This window comes from Melopsittacus undulatus, chromosome 2 (assembly GCF_012275295.1).
Source record: "Melopsittacus undulatus isolate bMelUnd1 chromosome 2, bMelUnd1.mat.Z, whole genome shotgun sequence".
Lineage (NCBI taxonomy): Eukaryota > Metazoa > Chordata > Aves > Psittaciformes > Psittaculidae > Melopsittacus > Melopsittacus undulatus.
Window position 1 is genome coordinate 66,330,705 of NC_047528.1, and position 22,452 is coordinate 66,353,156.

Sequence of the window (22,452 nt, forward strand, 5' to 3'; positions counted from 1 at the left end):
CACCTCCAGCAATAATCATGGTCTCAAGGTAATACTGACACATTAGAGCAAGTATATCTGTGCACAAGGTGGCCACCTATGCTTCTGGGCTGTGGTCTGCTTAGCACAAGCTTTGGTGTCTCTCCAGAGTGCAGCATGCATCTGCAGAAATTAATCTGGGGACATCACTAGGTCTTTCAGTAGAGATTAACAACATCTTTGGCAGTTAGCCAGAGGCATGTGAAACAGCCTACAACTGCTCTCATGACATCCTATACAAGTGAAAGAGCTTAGTAATAAGAGGCAAACATTTTTCTTTTCGAGTAGTGAAGCTGAGGCGCTTAGAAAATTTGCCCTCCACTGAACAGCAAATAAACTGCACGCACATAGCTGGACAGACAGATGGGGTCTCCTGCGCACTGCAGCTGGCTACATCTCAGTAGATTAACACAGATGTTCCTTGCTACCAGGATAAACTCTACTGCAGAATGAAACTGCTCCCTATGCGTCTAACAGAAAAGCCTCTACTACATCTCCCAGTGAGTTATTTCACTGACACCCCAGCCCAAACTGAAGGATAAAGACACGGTTAAATGCACAAAGCCACATCCCCCCAAAACTCAAGGAGTCAACATCAACTTCACCAACAGATTCAGACCACTACTTTCTGCTTTCAGCTTTCGTGCACCAAGCTCACTCACAGAGGAAACTGAGTAATCCCAGGTAGTTTCCTTTTGAATCACATTTAGATTAACACTTGTGTTCTGGAACAGATGAGACAAGCTTATTTCTTTTGGTGAGAAATGTCGTACCCTGCCAGCCCATCTTGGTACAAGAAACTACTCTGGTCTGTTCAAGGAGTAGTGGCAGATAATCACAAACCAACTCCCTAAAGACTGGTGTTGCCAGCAAAATAAGGCACCTAGAAGTGAAGTGGTTGAAGTCATATGGCTATTTTAGAGGCCATAAGTGGGATCTGCTATGCCCTTGTGAGGATTTGGAAACCGCTTTATCTTTTTTCTCCAAGGCTGGAATTGCTTTCACTGGAAGTTTGACAAAGGGGGAGGAAAAAGGGAGCGTATTTTGGAAATTGTATGAAACACATTGCCCACATCAAACTCTCTTCTCTCCTCCTCCTGAGTTTTACAGAAAGAAATTAACATTTAATGTAAAACAGTCTGCTTTGATAGCTGCCTCAGTGCCCCGTTAAAACATTTTCCACACCTCAGGGAAGACAAATATCCGGTCGTAAATTCCAATTTGTCATGGATTTTTTAAGTCACAGGTTGACAGAAGAAGTAGTTAACACTCTCTGATCAGTATGCAGATACCATTACACTCTTCAGCAGTACTCTTCAATGGACACAGCAAGAGTTAGAGAGCAGATTTAAAAAGCAAAGCACTTTGGTTTTGAACATGAGGCTCAAAGAAAAACCATAGCAGAGATTATTTCACCAACACAGCACTGAGTAATTCCCTGCTGGATGAGTGCCATTATTTGTTGTGATTGTAGTTATCACTATTCATCTTCTATTTACATACCATGTAAATGTATACTATACTTTGTAACAGCACACTGAAAACAAAGCCCCTGCTTAGAAGAATTTTAACACTTTTGGTCCAATAACAAATTTAGTTCTATCAAATATTTAACAATGGCAGCAATGTGTGCATCCTGGAATTATTTGGAACAAACATTTACATGTGCGATCCACAACTCCACCCAAAGCTGGTGAGTGCTGGAGGACAGTAACTGCAAAGAAAAAAATCACCCTCCCACTGTCCAAGTCCAAGATACTAATGCAGAAACATAACTAGCCAAACAAGATTACACTGCTAAGATTGTGAACTTCTACTCTCCAGCCTTCCACGTCCATTCCTGGGTGATGGAAATGAGGGAAAGGGACAAAGGGAGGAGGCTAAGATCATCACTGTTTTGCAGAGGTTATGTACACAAAGCAATTTTCTGCAAGCTGGGCTCTAATACCTTTGTAACTTCCCTCCATTTAAATAAGCTAAGAACGAGTTTTGGCTGTGATCCAGCACTCCTAACTTAAGCACCTGCATGGAATCTAAATTCTAGGTGACCTGTAAAACTGTCCTCCTAAATAAGTGACTAATTTCTTCTATATTGTCAAACGGGAGAGGTATCTTTAAAGGCCTCCAGAGAGGTCCTATTAACTTTTCTTGGTTAAGAAACCTTCCCTCTTGCCTGTCAAGACCCTGGCTACTCTTCACAGGCAGATCTGAAAACTCCATCACAGAGCAGCAGAAATCTGCAGTTCTCCAGTATGTTTCATTCTTTGACATATGTTGCCAATTCAAGCTCAACAGCTTCTTTCAAATTATTCAGAGAACCAGGTCCTTTCCCTTTCTACCATCTGACTCTAGAAAGCAGTATCTTTTGAAGGACTATCCAAAACATCCAGTATTTCTAAATGAAACCAGTCCTCCTGAGAAAACAAGCTGTATTTCTCTTCAGCTTCTTACTTTAGGTTGCATCATCCTTTGCTATTCTATCATATGATAAGAATTGCCAACTATAAGCCACTGAGTTATGGATTCAGCAGTACCTACATAAAAATGCGTCATCTGAGTCCACATGACTGGACAGGCGGGAGGAAGAAGTCTGCATAGTCTGTACACCACCTGTCAAGCAGTCAGCATAGTAGGACAACAGTATTTTCCCCCAGATCAAACTACTGACATGACCTGCCTGCATGGGGTGTTCTGGAGACCTCAGGGTGGACACTGCTGACATGCTGTTGAACCTCCTCCTAATGAGTTGCAGTAGGCTCTGCCCATCCCTATGCTTTCTCCTTGTCCTGTAGATCTTGCATCAGTTGCTACTTGTATTTGGCAGGAACATGTACTCGCAGTCCAGAAAGCAGCACATGGAAGATACACAACACACAGGACACAACTCAAATCTTTACTTGGTCATTAATCAGTGGGGTGAGTTAGAGAGTTTTCTCTGATCTTGTGAAGCAAAAATCCCTGTCTCAAGTTGCTGACTGTTACAATTAGCAGTTATTTGCTGTAGTCTGTGAATGCTGTTGGTCCACGGCTCAGGTGGCTCTCCTGCAGCTGTGTGGGAGGCTGGCAGCAAAGAGAGCCCATCACAGTGCAGAAGGCCTCTTTCAAAGCTACTAAGTACTGACCGGCAAGATAACAGTCACTGCTCTCTGGCAACCCTTAGGGGATCACACAACTATAGCTATGTTCATTAACCTGCCCTACCTACAGAATCATCTCTATCGAGGACAGCATTTGCATGAGAGTCTGCCTCCACCACACCATGAGGAAGTGGCAGAGCAGGGGGAGGGTGCAAGAGAGTCTGGCTTGGTCAAAAGGTGCTAAAACTGATGAAGTGATCAAGATAAAACAGATGTGGGGAGGAAAGCTGTCATTTATTGCTTCTTTAGGTGACATTTATACTTCAACATTTTTCCAGAAACAAAATGAGGAAACAAAAAGTCACGTCCAATCCCTTGTGTTTCTCCTGGCATGATACCTTTCTGAGAAAACAGTTTTTCTGAACTCACACCCAGCAACTTTCATGACCCTGATACAAATCTCTCAATCTTGGTTCCATCGCATTCAAGTTAGTGAGACTCTTAGCTTCTATCTACCAAAATAGCAAGTTTCTAGTCCCACCTTGCTCACTGGGGCTGGAGGATGTTCAAAAAGGTTGCTTGGTGAAGTTTTAAAAAAAGCTAAAAAACAAAAAAAAAGTGGTCATCTTAAAAACATATAAGCAAATTATTTTACCCTTCTGTTTTGTTTTTAAACTGTGGAAGGGAAGCTTTTCCTAGGGATTGCTGGAAGGTGGGAATAGGTGAGCTGCTACCTTGAACCAGGCTTCTGCAGCAGACTGTATGGACACACTGTTTAGCTCTGCTCCCAGCCAGAAAGCTGTGCCTGCAGAGCTAATGGAGTTCCTAAACTTGCATGTCTGCTGCCCACAGGGATTAGGCCGATGCAAATGAGAAGGCAAACTACTCTCGGATTAATCTATGTGTCACTCAGCAGTAACCTAAACTGCAGTAAAAGGAACAATTCTAACTTTTATTCTGGAATAGCACAGGCATTACAAAGGGCAATGTACTCAGCTGGGATGCCTAAGAGAGCACAAGGGATTTTAACACCAAAGGTAACACCTTTTCTTACAGTCATGTCTACATTTTTGGCAGCAGAGAGATATGGAAAATTGCAGGGAGAAGAAACATTCTAGAACTGGTATCCCAGTACTGGTATTCATTAATATTCTGAATAGCTTCTGTAATAGGTACATTTCAACCTAGGAGGCACGAAACCTTATTTCTAAACTGATTTCATTTGGTAAAGGCTAGATTAACCATCCTCATCAGCACTATCATCCTTTACAACAAGAGTAGTCCCTTATTAGCCTTCCTGCCACCCATCACTGAAAGTGTTCACAGTTAAGGATAACTACAGAAAAGAAAGGCGATAAGCACAGCCTCAAGTTTGCGATGCCTACATGTGTGATTTGGCTAGGTTATTTTTGGTTTAGTTTACAGAAATAATCCATTTTACCTGTGCTCCCATGCATGCATACCTACTGGTGGGGGAATAACCCAGAGTGAGATTTCTTGCATTATACGGCTTTCTGAAATAACAAACTGACACTGCTGATGTTGAAAACGCAGCTTATTCTGAGTTCTTTTTAGCTTTTGGGGTTTTCTTCCCACACACCTTCCTTGCAATAGGAGAGCTGCTCTCTGCCTCGGTGCTTACGACAGGGCAGAGGACCCCTCCCAGCCAGCCTGTGGAATCAGAGTGTAAGCTTCTTGGCACATGTTTTGTTTCTGCTAAACTCAGAAGCCTCAGAAACAAAACTAAAACCTGCTCTCTCAAAACATACATTCTTCTCCTCTCAGTCCCCAGAAAACCATAGCCTTAGCTATACAAGATGACTATCTGGCACTGAGGGAAAAGCGAACCAAAAACTCCGTAAAGCTGAATTCTGAGGACATAAATGTTGCTGCAGAAGTCATTTCAGTCTGATTTATGGATACCAGGGCTGTGCTCTAAATATATAGCCTGGATCATTTAGGGAAAAAAAATAAATCTGAAGGAGATAAATGACCTTATGCTTTATCCATGAGCACTGGGAAATCACAAAGTCGCAGGGAATAATAACACTTGAGATGATAAATAAAAAGCATTTGCTTAAAACTGAATGTTCAAAGGAAAGGCTGCCTCATTCAGTAGAAAAGCAAACACAGTTTAGGCTTGCTAATTCACATCATGAAACCTCACAGACCTAACGCAGAAGCCTATGGCCTCTACCCTTCCTTCACTCAGTGAAGATTTAATAGATTACTCGAGTGAGGTCTCATATTGCTATAACCAAATTAATGACTGAAACTATTCACTGGTGTAACTGACCGCTCACACTGGAGAGTGATTACAGAAAGGCTTGCAAATCAAACACTGTTGAGTGATCCTTACACACACTTTGCCGTGTGCTGTCTCTAACGCAAAAAAAAAACCACTAAAAAGCCTGGAGAACATGTGTATACCTATAAAAAATGTTGCTTACTCATAAATCAGTGATTTACTATGGGCCACCACCAAACAGTGCCAATCCGCTTTCACCACAAAGTACAGGACTGCAGGAACTCCTGCAGTTCTGAGTACAGAGATGGGAGACACCAGCTCCAGGAGCAACTCCTAAGTTTCTTCGCACATGGAGTGGAAACGAAAGCCTTCCACAATGGACCTGCTGAGCACCTCCGCTCGCCCAAGTCCTCGTGCCCAGCAGGGCCCCACCACCGGCTGCCACCGTACACCCACCAGCTCCATCTCACCTGCTGTACACCAGGCACTCCATGTGGTTGATCTCCTTGTCGGAGAGGTAGCGGCTGTAATCCTCCCACAGGTCCTTGATGGCAGTGACCGCCAAGATGAAGAGCACGGGGGCCAAGGCCAGCTCCGGTTGGAAGGCGTTGACAGCCGGCACGAAGTTGAGGAGCGCGATGAACACAAAGTAGACGTTGGCCAGCCGGTGGAACTGCTCAAAGAGGTTCTTGGGCAGGAAGGAGAGTGCTGTGTACTTGGTGGTCTTGAGGCGGTTGCAGGCCAGGACCGTGCTCTTGGACTTCTCCAGCTCAGCCTCAGGTAACAGCAAGTTGGAGCGCACCAGCCGTGTCTTAGTCTCCTTCTTCTTCCTCCGCTTTCTCTTCCTCTGTTTCTCCTTCCCCTCCGGCAGCACCTGAGGTGCTCCGGCTCTCCCTGCCGTGCCCTGGGACATTGCTGTCGCCATCCCCGTCGCCTCACCCGGACAGCACGAACAGCTTCCTCGGCCAGGCACGGCCCTAAGTTATCATCATCCTCCGCCGCCCGCCACGGCTCTCCTTTCCTCTTCCCCTCCGGGCGGGGGGGGAGGAGGACTCTCTCAAACCCTCTCCCAACCGCTCTGCCGGGACCTCTCTCGCTTTCCCCTCCTCCCCGGCCGGGGAGGGGATGTGGGCCGGCGGCGAGCGGAGCCCTCCTCCCGCGGGCCTCGCCCTGTCCCGTTGGCGGACAGGCCCTGGGCGCGGGGGCTGCGGCTGCAGCCGTCCCGGGGGACATGTCGGGGCGGGAGGGGGCCGGGGGCCGCGGGACGGAAACGGGGCGCGGAGCCTCCACACCGGCCCCAACGGCCGCGCCGCCGGCCCTGGGTGACACGTTAGCAGCTGCCTTGACTCTCGGTTTTACACGTGGGGATGGGGAGGATGAGGAGGCTCGGGTGCAGGAACTGAAACATTCCACTGAAGCGCTCCAGCTCTGCACCGGCCTTTATCCAAGGACCCCGACGAGCAGCGGCGGGCAGGAGTTTTTCTCATGAGCTGATTCATGTCAGAATTCTCCACTTTCTGACTGCAAACTTCTGCCATGAGTGCTGCTGTCTCTGTGCCTGGCACAGGCTATGCAGGGAGAGGTCTCCTGAGCCCCGAGCACGTGTGTGCCAGAGCGGTTAGTGCCTGGGACAATCCCGAAGATGGCAACCGAAAGTGATGGGGTTTGTGATGGGAGGTGTTGGGCACTGCCAGCCCCACACACTGCCAGGCTGCGGTGTGCTGTAACGTGTGTTTGGGTCTATGTGGAATTTTCTGTTTCCGGGTGGTAGGTCTTTCCAGCCAGGGATGGAAAATGCTTATCGCTCACTCTAGGGTGTGCGCACCTCACTTTCTGGAGAGAGACACTGTTGTGGGTGAAGACAGGAAATACAGAAAGATAGATCTGAAATACAGGAGAGAATAATCCAGTTTGAAAGACTTGGGCAAAAGACAGATGTTTAAAGGACAAATAGCACAAAGTTTATTGATACTAAGCATGACATGAGTCTTTGAGTTCTCAGTTTAGGTTGGGATTTAAGAGCAGACCCTTTGAATCTGGGATCCCTCAGGCAGCATAAAAGGCTGCCCCAAGTCCTTCCAGGCTGTGTTTAGCAGAGATCTATTTTGTGATACATTGGTGCTCATGCTGTGATACCGAAGTTGGGATCAATAGCAAGCCCCTGATACGTGTCAGCATGTTTCTTCTCATCAAAGAAAACAGACATAAAGTGTACATGTCTAGTCTTGATATGAGGTCAGGATAGGACTGGGGCATCTTCTGTGGAGAGTACCTGGGTCTCACGATCCATATGCTGCCAGGACAAAACTCCTGAAAACCAAGAGGTGAAAGCCATTACCTCTGAAACTCACAGCCTGTAGCCCTAACACAGTGCTGTGTCTTAATCTGCCCTTCCCCTATTTACTGTATGCTTGTTTTTAAAAGTGTGTAGATAATCATAAACCCTTTTCAGGGGCCCCGACACGTGGCCTGATATTGGCACTGTGTGAAGCCACAAACCCTTTCCAATCTTTCTGTCAACTGGTGCTGCTGCAAACTTCTCGGGGATTTCCTGGGTTTCCCAGCTCTTGGAATATGGTTTTACTTTGTGCAAGGGAAAAAGTGAGGATTGGCCTGGGTTTCTTTGCTAAGTCTGCTACTTCATTGATAAGGGGGAAAGTATAAAAATGTTATACCATACAGATAAGGGAGACAAAAAAGACTCTCAATTTAATTTGTGTGTGTGTCTTTGGTTTTTGCCTTCATTAACTAGTGTCTGACTTGCTTGCATTTGAAGGGTAAGCTGGAATAAACAAAAATGTTTTTCCTCTGCTTCAGAAATGCTGAAATAGGATAGACAGGACATAGTATCATGGTGCAGTGTTCCCAGAAACTAACCTTTACCCACCTGAGGGCTCCTCGCAGAAAGCAGATTGCTGGACTTTCTGCCACTTTCCTGCTGGCCTCTGTGACCCACTGTTTTGAGGGGCTTTGGTTCACCCCTGCCCCCAGAAGCTCAAGCACTGTTCAGGCTCCATCTTTTCTCTGGTTGACCCTGTAGCTTTTTTATGCAATGGTTGGTAGTTAGAGGAGAAGCAACAACAACCTTTGCTCTTTTCTGATGTCAAAGCATATCATCTCTCAGAGAAAACTATTTGTATCTTTATCAATGCCAGGTTACACCTCAAGTGTGGCATGTCTGAGCAGAAAGATGGTGCAGACACCAGTGCTGCAGAGTAGTGTGAGCCAGTGCTGGGAGGGGAAGCAAGCCACTTGCTGAGCCACTGAGGAACAGGTGAGCTCTGGAGAGCCATTTAAGAAATCATGAATAGTTTAGGTTTTCCACTGCATATTGACCAAACACCAACTGACAGTGAAGTAAGAATTGGTATTTCAATCACGGTCCTCAAGACAAAGGCTCATGTAACCTTTAAGTTACTTGTTCAAGGAAAACACCTGTGTATTGGCATGTTTGGAAAGCCTAACCTGGGATGAATTGTGCTTACACTTAGTGATATTGGCTGAACCTGTGATATGAGATATTCCAAAATCATCAGTTACAACCCACAACTATGAGAAATGGTCTGTAAGTCAGTGAGCTATATTTTTAAACCCATTTTACTTGCATTCTGCTTTGGAGTGCTGAGAGTTCACATTAAGAAGCACATTTCTTCCACAAAGGAGTAACAGGAGAGAACTTTAAAGATATCAAACAGAAGCTGAAAGTTCTTACGTAATCCCCAGCTCACATAGCTGAGTTTTACAAATACATACAGCAGCAGAAAGATAACAAACAATTGGGTGGGAGCCTCTGAGGATTCCTGTGTTTGTTTGCTAAATCCTTAATTTCAAAACAGTTTAAAGCCTTTGTATTTGAACATGCCAGAGTCAAGGGCCAGCCTTGCAAAACTTCACTGTAAAAAAGAGGAGAAAGTATTAAGCATCCCACTGGTCAACAGCAGAAAAACTCTTGTTCTCATATCATCAACAGGGACTTTCTCTGTTGCTAGTAAGCCATTTTTTTATTAATATAGGCAAGCTCAAGTATTCCAAGGCAATGAAAATTTTTCCACTGGCTATAATCCTCTCAGTCACATGAGGAATCCAAAGTCCTGGCTATTTATATCAAAACCTGAGGACATGTAGTCCATGATAAATAAAAACAAGAGTTGGCCTTATTTAAAAAAAAAAAAAAAACACTATAAAATCTAGTGTCTGCCAGGCTTTGCAAGCCAAAGATTTCAGCAATTTAGACACTCCCAGGAATTTAGTCTTTCCCTTTCTAAGTAAAACTGTGCATGTAAGATTTGGGGAAGTGTAAATGTTTGTATCTGAACTCATAGCCGAGCTCTCCCTGCCCACACAGTCCAAGTATGTGAGGCTGCAAATAAGAGGCAGGCAGCAAATTAAACTTTCAGCTGGTAAAACTACACATGCACAAGTCTGGTCCTAGCTTTTGGACTGCTAGATGACAAGTATGTTGCTTCTATTGCTAACTGCAGTACACCTGCATGTGCTTTTTATGGGGTTTTCTAGAGGAATGAGCGTGGAAAGAGACTGGCTTTAAATCAGTCCAGATGATGCATGGTCCCTAAGAAATATCACCCTCAAGAAACGTGAGCTAACTGGAAAAGCCTGAGGAGCCAAAAGTCAAGGATTAGATTTACTGGGTAACCTGAAATAAAATATGGGCCCTTTACTATTTTTTAGGGTCATTGGAGCAAAGCACTAAAACTGGGGAATGTTTGAGGATTACTCTTTGCTCCAATGCAATCCATGCCATCCACTGATGTCTCTTTCCTGTGCAGAGCTCTTCCTTTGTTGTCACATTACTGCTTCTGATTGTCCTCCATTTCACTGGTCAAAATGCTCTGCATTTTGCTGGGCATCTGTTCTCTGATTTCTCCTGCCATTAACCTGAATCCAGCCTCTGAAGCCCAGTAGCTTTTGAATTTCAGGCTCTTACCAGAACCCTTCCCAGTGCCTGACTTTCCTTCAGTTGCACAGATTTCCTTCAGATCAAGAACTAAAGTTGAAGAGTAGTCATTTTAAGCATTCGTTATGCTGATAATATGCATAATGAGCTCATCTTTGATAGCCTAGGCCATTAAGAGCTGACTTGTTAGGTATGACACTGCTTTTAAGGCTAGAGAGAACTGCAGAATTGCCCGACCCAAGATAGTGTATTAACTTGGCCTTTTAGATGCCACACACCCTACAGCTTGAAATCATTATTGAGTTCTTATTATATGAGCAGGCTGGTTACTTAGAGATGAGATACCATTTTTTTTTCCTATTCCCAGAGTCATCAGCTCTCATTATATTTTAAGTATTTTCTATGGTTTGGGGTTTTGTGGATATGTGAGAAACATAACATTGAACAAAAAATGCCTTTGGCCAGATGGTTGCATGGAACAGTTTGAAAATGGCCTCCATCTGAACCATAGGCAAGGAGAAAGGATCCCAAATATGTTACTGATGCAACTAATGATTTGACTTGTAATGGTTTTTAAATGCTTACAGTTATCTTTATTCCATTTTAACAATTAACTTCTTTCTGTCATCAGAAGGTGGAGCAAAACTAATTTTAACACATTATCTAATTTACCAGGCCAGTTTTGTAGCATTTATGTGATCCTAAAATAAAGATTTATCATGTTGGATATTGCCAGAAACATCTATTAGATTACGCTCAATTCTCATGAAGAATCCCCTTTGTTTCAGAGGACTTATTTTAATATTAATTGCTTAATATTGTGGAAGCAGGCAGAGGCTTCAGTCAGAGTCTGGGGCTTTGAGAACTATAAAAATAGCTATAAAGACATGGTAGCACACATCAGACAAAATCTGTTCTGCCCTTTGCAGATGAGACATATCCCATCTGGCTCTCTGTGAAGGGGACAGGTTGTTTTGAACTAGCAGAAAGAAGGCAAGAGGCTTTGAGTGTGAACAGCCTGCTAAAAATGCCAGAATTGGATAAGGAGAGACAACAGTCAAAATGGCATAATTCCTCATTTTTTTCCCATTCTGCAAGAGATACACAGATACACACAGGCACACACATGCGTGCACGGAGTCATATGTACCACAAGCAGCCTCCAAATTCAGTTCCTTAGCTTCTCCACAGCCAGAGGGGAAGACTTCTGTCCCAAGATGAGCAGAAGCCACTTGGGAAAGACAAAGAGGGATGTTCCCTGCCACAGCATTAAGGGAAGTGGATCTTTTGCAGGGCCTGAGCAGCCCTGCTGGACCTTCTCAGTGCAATGGTAAGACCCAACTGAGGAACAGCTTCTGCCCTTTGCAAGTGAGAGCAATGTTACGGAGACCTCACGTTCTGTGTGCATTTCAGTGAAATGTTTCACCCATCTACTGTGCCCTCAGAGTACCTACATCTCTCATTCTGCCAGCATGTTGCAGGATCTCCTGCCCCACCACACTCTGAGCCTGACCCAGCTGCTCAGCCTGATACGTGATTCACAGAGAGACTGGAATAGGAAGGAAGCTAGAGCAGGCTTCCTTCCACAAAAGACACAGATCAAAGGTACGCATTCCACACTGCTGTAGCTTTCAAATCTGGAACTTTTCTTTAATGATCTCAAATAACTGAAAAAGTGCCATCACAGTTGATGGAGAGAGACCGGCACTTGTAGGGCACCAGGAACATTCTAAAGTTGGTCAGTAGGGAAAAAAAGCTCAAAAGCACTCCACAGACTGTAGAAGGATTCCTAAGTAACAGTGCAGAGAAAGGTGTTTCTAAACCTGGGTGAGGTAAATTTCCTTCTTAGTGTCTTGCCCACACCAGTCCAGAGTACAGAACAGTTCTCAACTTTGAAAGACAAGGTTAAACTGGATAGGGCACAAACAATAGGAGATGAATGCAGGAGAAACCCCAGCCATGTCATTAGCCTGTGAGTACTCAGCTGTGCTTGGCACACCTGCCAAAAATATAATTATATATATGTATAAAATATATTAAAGTTGCCCTATGCTGCAGTGGGAAAGCAGAGACAGCTCCTTACCCACTTAAACTCCCCACTTGCATTGTATTAATGCTTAATGTCGAAGATGTTTACTGGGGAACATCTACAAGCATTGCTTCAGTCTGTCAGCTAACATACTGTTTCACAGAGACACTGCAGAAAAGGAAATGCAGGAAAATCTGTGTAATTAACTGCAGGAGTAAAAGCAGGCAGGAGCTATTTATAGAAACTGCAGTTTGGGAGGACACAAAAGTTAATATCCTTACTGCAGTGCTGCCAACTCTTGCTATTTTATGACCAGTCTCTCAGTATTTGTTGCTGTTCTTAAAACTGCATATCCTTGCATAATAGGATCTTTCAACGATCTCAGCTCACTAACTCAAGAAACTGTGACTGGGAAAAGCTTGACAGTGGGAACCCCAGAAACAGAAAATAAATGGGAGAATATAAAAAGACGTAAGTTATGTTTTAGAAAACACCACAACTCTTAAAGCAATTCTGTGAGGTTTTTAATCCTGGTAATTTTTTAGCACGAAGCACTTGGCAATGATTCTACTTGTATAGAAGCTGCTGTAGGATTTCCTGTATGCATGGAGTCAAACCCTTTTTACAGAGTTTCACATCTCTAAAAAGAAAATACTGTCTAAAGAGATTGTTCCTGAATGCCAAGTTGGGAATCTCTTCAAATTAAGAGGTAATTAATGACTCATCATGCTTATATTCTGTTATATCTAGGTTTCTTAAAAACTTCTCCTAAAAAGGCTAATTAGAGCTGCTTGAATGAGTTTTTACAACAATTTGTCTGAGGGGACCTATGTCTTCACTGGAGAACTAACAAAAGGAAGTGAGGGCTCTTGTGCTGTTTGGTCATTAGTCAGGATTGCTTGAAGAGAAAGTTGTGCAAACCACTATTACCACATGGTTTATTTGCTCCGTAGTCCCTATGGTCAGATTAGTTTTTGGATTTTGTGACTCTGCAGCACAAAAACAAGACTCCCATTCAGATCAGATGCTGGGTGTGCAAAGAAAAGAGGTGGTTGCAGGCTCATTCTCCTGGGAAGGCAACTGCCATTTTCAGTCTGCTGCAGGTCTAGAGCAGTAGTGATTGATTGTCTCCTGCCTAGTGCTGACTCAGAACAGCCAGGCTTAGTACAAAATGGTGTAAATGGGCTGTAAAAAACAAGATTTGAAAGCAAAAGGAAGAAAAAACCCTAAACAGTGTGAGAGCAAAAGGGTGACTTTCCCGCCTATGGGGAACTCATCTGTAAGTAGAACTGATCAGAAAAAAATCTGGTTCATTGAGCCTGACTGCTTTGTTTGAAACCTAATAGCCTGAAGAGCTTTTGCTGAAATTAAGGCAGCATTCTGTGTGGTACCTACTGGGTTTTTCAAGGGACTCGTGATACTGCTCATGGGGAGGTTTGCCCGCTCTGCTCTTCCACTTGCCCCAGCGGCAAGGAGTGCCCTAAGGTCTGGGATGCCTGACTCCAAATCATTGGCCCCTGGCAGCTGAGACCCTTTCAGCTGCTCAAGCAAGTTGCAGGCTTCTTAAAGTGTCTGTTCCTATTAGCAAAGAAACTGTCAAATTCAGTATTACAGTAACATGCATCCTGAAAAACACTTTAAGTAAAGGAGTGGTTTGAGACCAATTCAGACTATCTACAAAATAATATGACAAAAAGGAGAAAATTCGTACTTCTGCTTTTAATACCTATGTCCAAACTCAGTGCTAAATGCCAAAATCCAACCACACAGTCATTTGCTACTCCTTTAAAAATTGCAAGAGCAGACTGCTAGAAGACCACATACTTTAAGAACACTGTGATAAATGTCAAACTTATTGTGTCTGTTTAAATTATATGCCACTGATCATAAGAAATAAGTCATACTTTTGGCCTATTAAGGCTAAGTAACTTCAGTGGAGACCTGCTTTTAATAACAGTATCTGAGTGTTTTTTCGGTGCTAAATAGACCTTATCTGGTTCCTATTAAAGTTAGTTCAAGAGACCTCATGAATGTCCTAGAATATTCCAACAGTTTCCATAAAGTTTCAGATGCACTCTTTTGTTGTTGTTGTTGTTTTTGTTTGTTTGGTTGGTTACTTCATTTTTTTTGGGGGGGGGGTGTTTTTGGGGTTTTTTTTGTTTGTTTTGGTTTGGGGTTCCCTTTTGTGTGTGTGTAATAGTGAAATTGGTATTCTCTAGCTGTAGCAATTCATCTTACTGTTCTGTAGATCTCTCTATTGTATAGTAAGCTACAGATAGTCAAAGTTGTATTGCAGTTGATTGTATATAAGCATCAGATACAGCTAGGTACCAGTAGGGAATGTGTGTCACAGAAAGAGCTGAAAAACAATTTCAAATTTCGTGTTAACTAATGCAGTAAATAGAAGTTTATACATCAAAGACCATGTATTGAAATGGGAGGGGAGGCTTTTTGTAATCAACTAGATTTTCCTGTTTGGAAAAATAGAAAATGAGTGCTGGCATTCTTCTGATCTGGAAGTAACTCTCAGTGATGGAAAAAACGGTTATTTCTTCTCCTGCTGTTGTCCAGAAAATGAAACTTCCATCCAGTTCCCCGTGAACAGTACTGCCATGGTGCTGTGCTGTCTTACCGGCTCAGGAAATTTCTACTTCTGCTTTGTCAGCCATGTCAATAATCCATGTTTCTTTCCTTACTCCAGTCTTCCCTTCTGGCCTTAATTTAAGCAGGTTTTTATTGATTGTATTTTTATATCATCAGGTAACACTACTAATCCCTTCATGTTTGAGAGTGGCCATAAATAGGCTATATATAATACATAGCACCCACCCACCACATGTACACAATATATACACACATGCATTCACCCATTGTATTTAAACACATAGTCTGTGCATACGGACACTGGATCTATACATGGTATGCAGAGAGGTAGTACAGTGTGGAGTAATGATGCTGTAATCTGAGAGATTTCAGTAGAGTATCACTTGCCTCTATTAAATCAATGACATTCATTAAGCCACAGCAATAATTTCACACTGCAACTCAAGCTCCTGTAAGCCTTGCAAAAAAAGCACTGGACCTGAGATAACTAATGTTTTAAATAAATAATATGTGGGAAACCAGAGGAATGCCAATGAAAGGGTGGTGCATCAACAGCAGAAGAAATCTGAAGAGCAGCCAACATAATAAATTTAAAGGGTGGAGGAGAACTGCAATGGCAACACAATGTTTTGAACAAAATAAAGCAGTTTTTACATGTGATGAAGCACTAGCCCATGGTTTTTAAAGACCCATGCATTCAACAACCTTTCAGGCAGCCTTTCAAGTTTACAAGCTAATATATTTTGATATTAAGAAACAATATATCTTATAATTCTCTTTCAACAAAACACCAGACAGCCAACACAGCAATGGAAATCAGAGACTTCTTTTTTTAAACAAAAAAACCTCCAAGTTTATATATGGCTGGAATTAGAAGTCCAGCCAATAAACTGTGGTGAGTACTGTTTATTCGTAATATGTTCATTTTCTTTCCACTGTTACTTACTTGGTTGCCACAGGAAAGCCTCTCTTCTGCTCTCTGACCCTCCTTGCCTGGTCCTCTGGCTCCCTCTCTCCTAGCACAGACCTTGGCCAGATCAGGGTGCAATCCGTTGCAAGGTATGCACATCAATCAGGGGAGTGCTGAAGTGTGATCTGCAACCAGCATAGCTGTGCCAGCAGAAACCCCTAGTAAGGATTAAGATGTATCAGCAAAAGTACTCCTTTACAGGATAACTGGTTGGGTTTTTTTTTTTTTGTTCCCTCAAGAGGGCTGAAATAAGCTCTATCAGCAGAAGTGGAGTTTTCCCAGTCTAATGTGCAACTGGAGTATGACCATTTTGCCAGAGTGTAGCTTATCAATACCAAGTGACCTCATACAGCACTCATAGCATAAATTTCCCTTTCTGCACTCCAGAGGTCAATGGTAATGTTACCTAAACTCACACCATGGCCTTGGCTCTCTCTTTGCCCACTTTCTTAGTCATCATCTTGCTTTGCTCTGTCTCATTCCTCTCAAACATATCCAGACCATGTATTTCACCTCACCGCTATTTATTCTGTGTAGTCTGATCTATGTTGTCACATTCTCCACACACTTTCTACTACCTCATGCCTGCCCTTCGAAAATCATCTTCCTATTACCTAGATATGAGCATTTTTGCATCAGGCTGCTAAAGCAAGGCACATAAAAATGAATATTTTCCTCCCCAAGCCGTTTTAATGTATAAAAGAAAAAATAGTATTTGGGCCTTTTTTTATTTTCCATCTGGTATTCAGAGTGTTGGGCCTTATTTTCAGGCAATCAGTACTAAATTCCTGCTTTAGTTTTTATGTGAAAATGGAGATTCTCAAATAATAACTCAATCTGATTATACGGGGTTTAGGGATTATTATTATTTTTCATCACCTGCCTTTTGCTGAACAAACTAGTTCAAATTCTACAATACTTCTTTGTCCTGTGCCTAAACCCAGTGAAAACCACCTAATCCATCCTCAAGTTCAGGCTATGTGATGAAGCGAGAAGGTGGCAAGAACAAACACTCAGACCTGAGTTCCACTGGTGGTAGCTGTTCATACAAAAATGGTTGTATCTGACTAGTCATCCTTTAAGTTCAGTACTAAGGCTTCATTCACCACAGGGCAGCTAATCTGGGAAGGAAAAGATGTCTCACCCTACCAAAGAGACAGAGGAGCTTTTGGTTCTGCTGTGCATGCAGAATGACCCTGTGAGATTACAGTTCTGCTAGTATATTGAAGAATTAACATCACTCCTGAGAAAATGTCTAAGAACCCTGAAAGTAAGGGATGCTTCATGAAGGGGGTCCAGTCCTTGCCAAGATGCAGTGGTCACTGATTGCAGGGGCTGAGGTCCTGCCTTTTAGCAAGTGTACATAAATCACAGAATCACAGAATAATTGTTAGGTTTGGAAGTCTCCAGGTTCTTCTGGGAGACTTGGAATTTATGTGAGGAGATGTTATTTAAATATCAATTTGCTCAACTTGACTTAATAAAATGGAGCAACTGTGCAAATAGTACAGAGTTCAGTCAAATTGTTCCTCCTCACCTTCAGGTTCTCTGTGCGTAAGGGTCACATATGTAATCCTTGGGGCAGAACTCTGTCTTCTTTGACTCCTCCATGCTGAAAAGCAAAGCAGAAATAAACCTTGGTCACAGCACCAGCATACAATCACCTGAAATGCTTAATTTTTAGCTCAGTTTTTGGTCCCCAATACTGTTTTGGTCTGTGCCACCTACCAGTCTTTCAGGCAATGTCTGGCCAATGGCTTGTAGCATAATATGTACCAGGTTTTCGGGAGGGGATTATGAAGGAGATAGCTTAGCTCTTCAAATGCGACCAGTACTACAGAGATCAGTTCCTGGCCCATTTGATTTGTACAAGCCATTTCCAAGGCTGAAATTTTGTCCTTTCACATTTCCATTTAACCCATGATTTTTGTCTTTTCTCTTTATGATCTCTTTTCCACCTGACTAGCTTGCTTTGTCCCCACAGTGAACCAAGAAAGTGTTTTTTTTTGATCTGCAGACAACATTCACCCCAATTCCCATGTCCATACAACACACAACAAAATAAGGTAGTGTGCTAGACCTTGGCAGATGCCTCTTCCTCAAGCTCTGGAAGAACTGGCTGATGTCTTGTTGGACAAATCAACTTTTGAGTCTCTTTGCAGATGGACTATACTCTGCAGCTCACTGACCATCACGTGAAAAAGTCACTGCCATGCTTCATTTTCACATCACCAGCAAATTGATGGCACAGTTGGGAATTCTCATAATCTCTCTGCTCCAGATGCTTCTCTTCTTTTTTTCTCCATTACATAAAATCCTCTTCTTTTTTTCCCCCCAAGTTGTGGTTATAATCACTTTACAGAAAATATTAGGTGGGATATGGATTACCCTGAAATTAAGGAGTCCAAAAGACCCCGAGAGAGTAAAAATAAAGCTTTTAGTTAGTATTTAATTAGCATTTATCAACAAACAGATTTTAAAGCAAATATTCGTACAAGCTTACTAATAAAGGGAAGTGTTTGTTTAATGTCACTCCCGCTCATTTTCACCTTGAGATATTTTAGGGGTTGATGACCTGGAAAAGTGAACAAGCGATGAATACAGTACAGACTGTGGGCAGTAGGAAAAACTGTTTGTCTAAATTCAGTGTGTGACAACTTCACGATAGAGACATCAGGCCCTGGCATCCTTGGAGCGTAGGTGGGTGGGTGAGTCACTTATTGCTGTCCTGACATGCCATAAGTAGGTGGCTGTACTCTATTGTCAGAGTATGGCCTTTCGATTTTTATTTAGTGAGAGACATCACCATTTAAACATGGATTTATTTTGGCTCACACTTGAATACCCAGTGTCATTTTTCATTCTGAGCGGTAAGCTGCTTAAAAACAATACACTTTAGGCCTATCTACTGCCATCTACCAGTCCCATAGTCTCAAACCACTTGGTCTGCTTCCACGCAGTGTAAGGTGTCTGAATGCAGACAACATGGCTGGAAGCAAAACTGCAGCCAAAAGCTACCTTGGAAAAGCACTGTGCTATAAATGTCTTTTTATCACTGGTCATGCTGCCTATGACAGAAGCCATACATAGGAAAAGGCGTAGGAAAAACATGTAAGCAGCATGAAGGGTAACACACTTATTCCAAGCATCATTTCCTCAGAAGACTGGAAAAATGTGCAGATGCAAGAAATCTGGTATTGCTGCTACCTAAATTAGAGTTTTAACACTGGCTTCCCTGGAATGGTTTTGGTTAATTGTGAAAATCTGTGAGAATTTGGGGCACATAATATTGAAGAGAAACTTCAGAGTTTACACTTGCCTCTACTGAACTGCTGCAGAGCCTGTAATCTTTTGCTAGAGAGCAAATACTGCTCACTAACAGCCATGTGGCTGAGGGGGCCATTGCAGAGCTGTTCCTGAAGGGTTTGTTAACTGAAGGTCTGCCATTATCATTATTAGAAAGAAAACATTAATCCACACTCACATATTTTTGCTACATGCTCGAATTCTTAATTTTGTGGCAGGCTGGGCAAAGCTCCTGAAACCTTAGGAGAAAGTACTAGAAATGTCTGAATCATTAATGTCCAAACCAGACAGCCACAATATGACAATTTGAAAGACCTTTCATCAAGCTGGAAGATACGTGTTCAAAACTGTCATTCCTCTTTCTGAGAGTCTTCCCTCCTCACTTTCCTATGCTTTTAGGAAATTGGGCATGAGCCCGAGAAGCAGCACCAATTCTACAGCACTAGGAAATTTCAGATTCAGAAACTGGTTGTCTGGCTTTGGGTTGATTTTTCTTTTCCTCTTCTTGGAGAAGGAAGAGCTTATATTAAATTTACTTTTTTCCTCCCTATTGTGTTCAATAGAGAGCTTTCCATGGATATACCCAGGCACAGACCCATTTTTGTATTCCAGCCAGTACAGTCTAAAAGCTTCTTGATCTTGATCCAAAACGGAAGGGCCTTTCCCTGTTCCCTAGATATTCAGCTCCACTGCCCTGATATTGTGGCCCCCAAGTACTGCAGGTATGGCTGCTAACTCTGAACATATTTGGCTTTCCCCAAGCAGCCTTTTTTTTCTCTTCTATTTCTTCCTTCCAGCTCCCTTGTTTTACCATCCACCAGAATAATTTCACTCATCCTCATCGATTCAACCCAAAGCATGAGGCAGTTTGCTTCTCCCTGAAGGTCTCAAGGATCTGGCCACCTTTTCTCTCTCACAGTCCCTGTTTCCCTGAACTCAGTGAGTTCACTTTGTTTCCCCCACTGAAGACAAAGGCCCCAACAGCTTGTACCTATACACATCTTCTCCTAGAGCAGGTATTTCAGCTAGCAGCTTTAAAAACACAGTTAAATGGTTCTGTCTTTAAGAGATATGGGCAAATGTGAGTTGGGTACAAGTAGTCACAACACCATTAATGCTAATAGATTTATACTAGGGACAAAATCAGTCTAAATTGTCTGTTTTCCATTTAAATAACTATCCAGAATAAACAATGAGCACTCTGTTCAGCCACACAGTTCATTCGTCCTCATTGGCTGTGTCTGTTATGGCAGGTTGTTCTTTTTAAAAATTTTGGTAATAAAAAATGTTTCCATTTCTATTAATATGCCATAGTTTGCAAGTTTGGACAATTTAGCATAGTTTTGATAGGTTTTTGAGAATTAGCTCTTGCATACTGCATGCTTATTTTAGTACAAGAAAGACTGCTTATGCATATTTGTTAAGTTATAGTTGAATTTGCTGCTACAAATAATTCCCTACAAATGTATGTTATCTGGAAAACTAAAACTGTAGAGAATAATAATTTATAGTGGATATTTAAAGTTTTGCTCCAGTTTTCAGTCAAAAGCTAAAAGTAAGCATAAATGGAGTTTGTAATAGAATTACCAATGACATTAGACCAAGAAGGGAAAGTGCAGCTTCCTTATCTTTCTAGCATCCAGTGTGGCAGATCTCATAATAAAAATGCCTCATTTTTCTGAATATTCTAAATATTTCCAATATTTACCTCACTTGAAGAAATACAGATGATTTGTAAAAATAAGTTTAGTGACCAGGTGAGTTATATGCACAGAGAACTAAAAAAAAAAATAAATCCTTGCTCCATTTATAGGCTGCCTTGCTTAGGAGAGCAAGCTTTGCAAGCTACCTGCCTGTCTGAAGGGTAGCAGGATATAGCGTGGCCTTCACCAAGAAGGGGTGTCTTCTGGGTCATGGTTGAGTAATTCCAGTCAAGGAAGTTTCCAGTAAGCATGCTCTGAAGGTATGCTGCTCTGTAGGTCAAACAGGGACTCTGCTTGAGTGCAGGCTGTGAACCTAACCCTACCCACACACCACAGTGGATGAGGTTTGTAGAACAGTTTATTAGAGTGTTCCTTGTTTTCACCAGGGATCACTCCAAGGATATATGTCCTTGCTCTGTCACAACCAACAGGGTCTATCCAGGGCTGTCTTCCTGCTCCACACAGTTATACACTTCATTCTGATTGACTCTTTAGGTATTGCCTGGCATGGGGACCAGTTCTCTCTGTGGACAACAGCATGTTGCATAAAGGGTCCTTAAGTTTCTTTGGTACCACTAGTTTGTATTTCAGTACCATATTACACCAACCTGAAAGATTAACACAAAACCAGCTACTGCTAGAGTACGTAGGTGCTCATGCTCGTATATGGCACTCATCTGTGACATTTGAGCTGCCCCTTCCTCCCCCAGCTTCTTGTGCCTGTTTGTTTGCTGTAGGTCATCTGCCCCGCAGCAGATATTGCTGAGCAGTATGTGTGATCTTTGGTGCGAAGCCTGGTCATGTAACCCCACCACCCAGCTTCTGCCTTTGTCTTGATACATCAGAGAGCCTTGGTGCTTTATTCTGCTAACCAGCCTCAGCAGAGGAGTGATGACAAGCACTGGAGACAAGGCTGGGGGGGACACACCTCAGATAGCTATGTCTGGGTGCTACATGACCTGGTACCTATGCCCTGTGGAATAGTTTTCAGCTGTACTTGTACCACATCTAATCTGGAGGCAGCATGGGGAGCTTCAGCGCTTTAGGCAGCTACAACAACAGATCAGTTCCTAGTGAATGCAAACTGGTGATTTGTCACCTGGAAAGAAAAGATGACAGACAAGAGAGCTCAGAAGCCAGCTGAGCACCAGGAGATATCCAAAGAGAATCACGACTCACATAGTGGTCCTGAGAAATCACCACAAATACTTCATCCAAAAAGTTTCTGCTTTTTTTTTCCCTTTTACACCTCTCACATGCACATGGACCACTGGCTTCAAAGTAGTATTAGTAGTAATGTAATGGATGTGTTTATTTAGAGAACAAAAGTAAGAACAGGGAAATGTACAGTGGTGGTGGTCCAGAGACAGGGAAAAAAACATTCAGAAAGCTACTTTTGTAGAGAAATACCACCAGCAGATAGGCTTGCACGAATCTGATCTGCTTACAAGAGTGGGCAGAACTAACAATTTCACCAATACAACCAAGGTCTGCTTTGATAATGCAGGAATATAGCTGTTTTTGTGCAAGCTGTTGGCTGCGATGTGGAGACATACAAAGGAGAATGAAATGTTTAAAATTC

General features: G+C 42.7%; 1 protein-coding gene across 1 annotated transcript in view; it reads right to left on the bottom strand.

Annotated features, from left to right (window-relative positions):
- Positions 1–6,388, bottom strand: part of ATP10A (ATPase phospholipid transporting 10A (putative)) — a 107,862-nt gene extending 101,474 nt beyond the window's left edge. The window contains exon 1 of the mRNA XM_005151391.3: positions 5,814–6,388. Coding sequence (XP_005151448.2) covers positions 5,814–6,268 — 455 coding nt within the window. The 5' untranslated portion in view covers positions 6,269–6,388. The remainder of the gene's footprint in view (positions 1–5,813) is intronic.
- Positions 6,389–22,452: the final 16,064 nt, after the last annotated feature.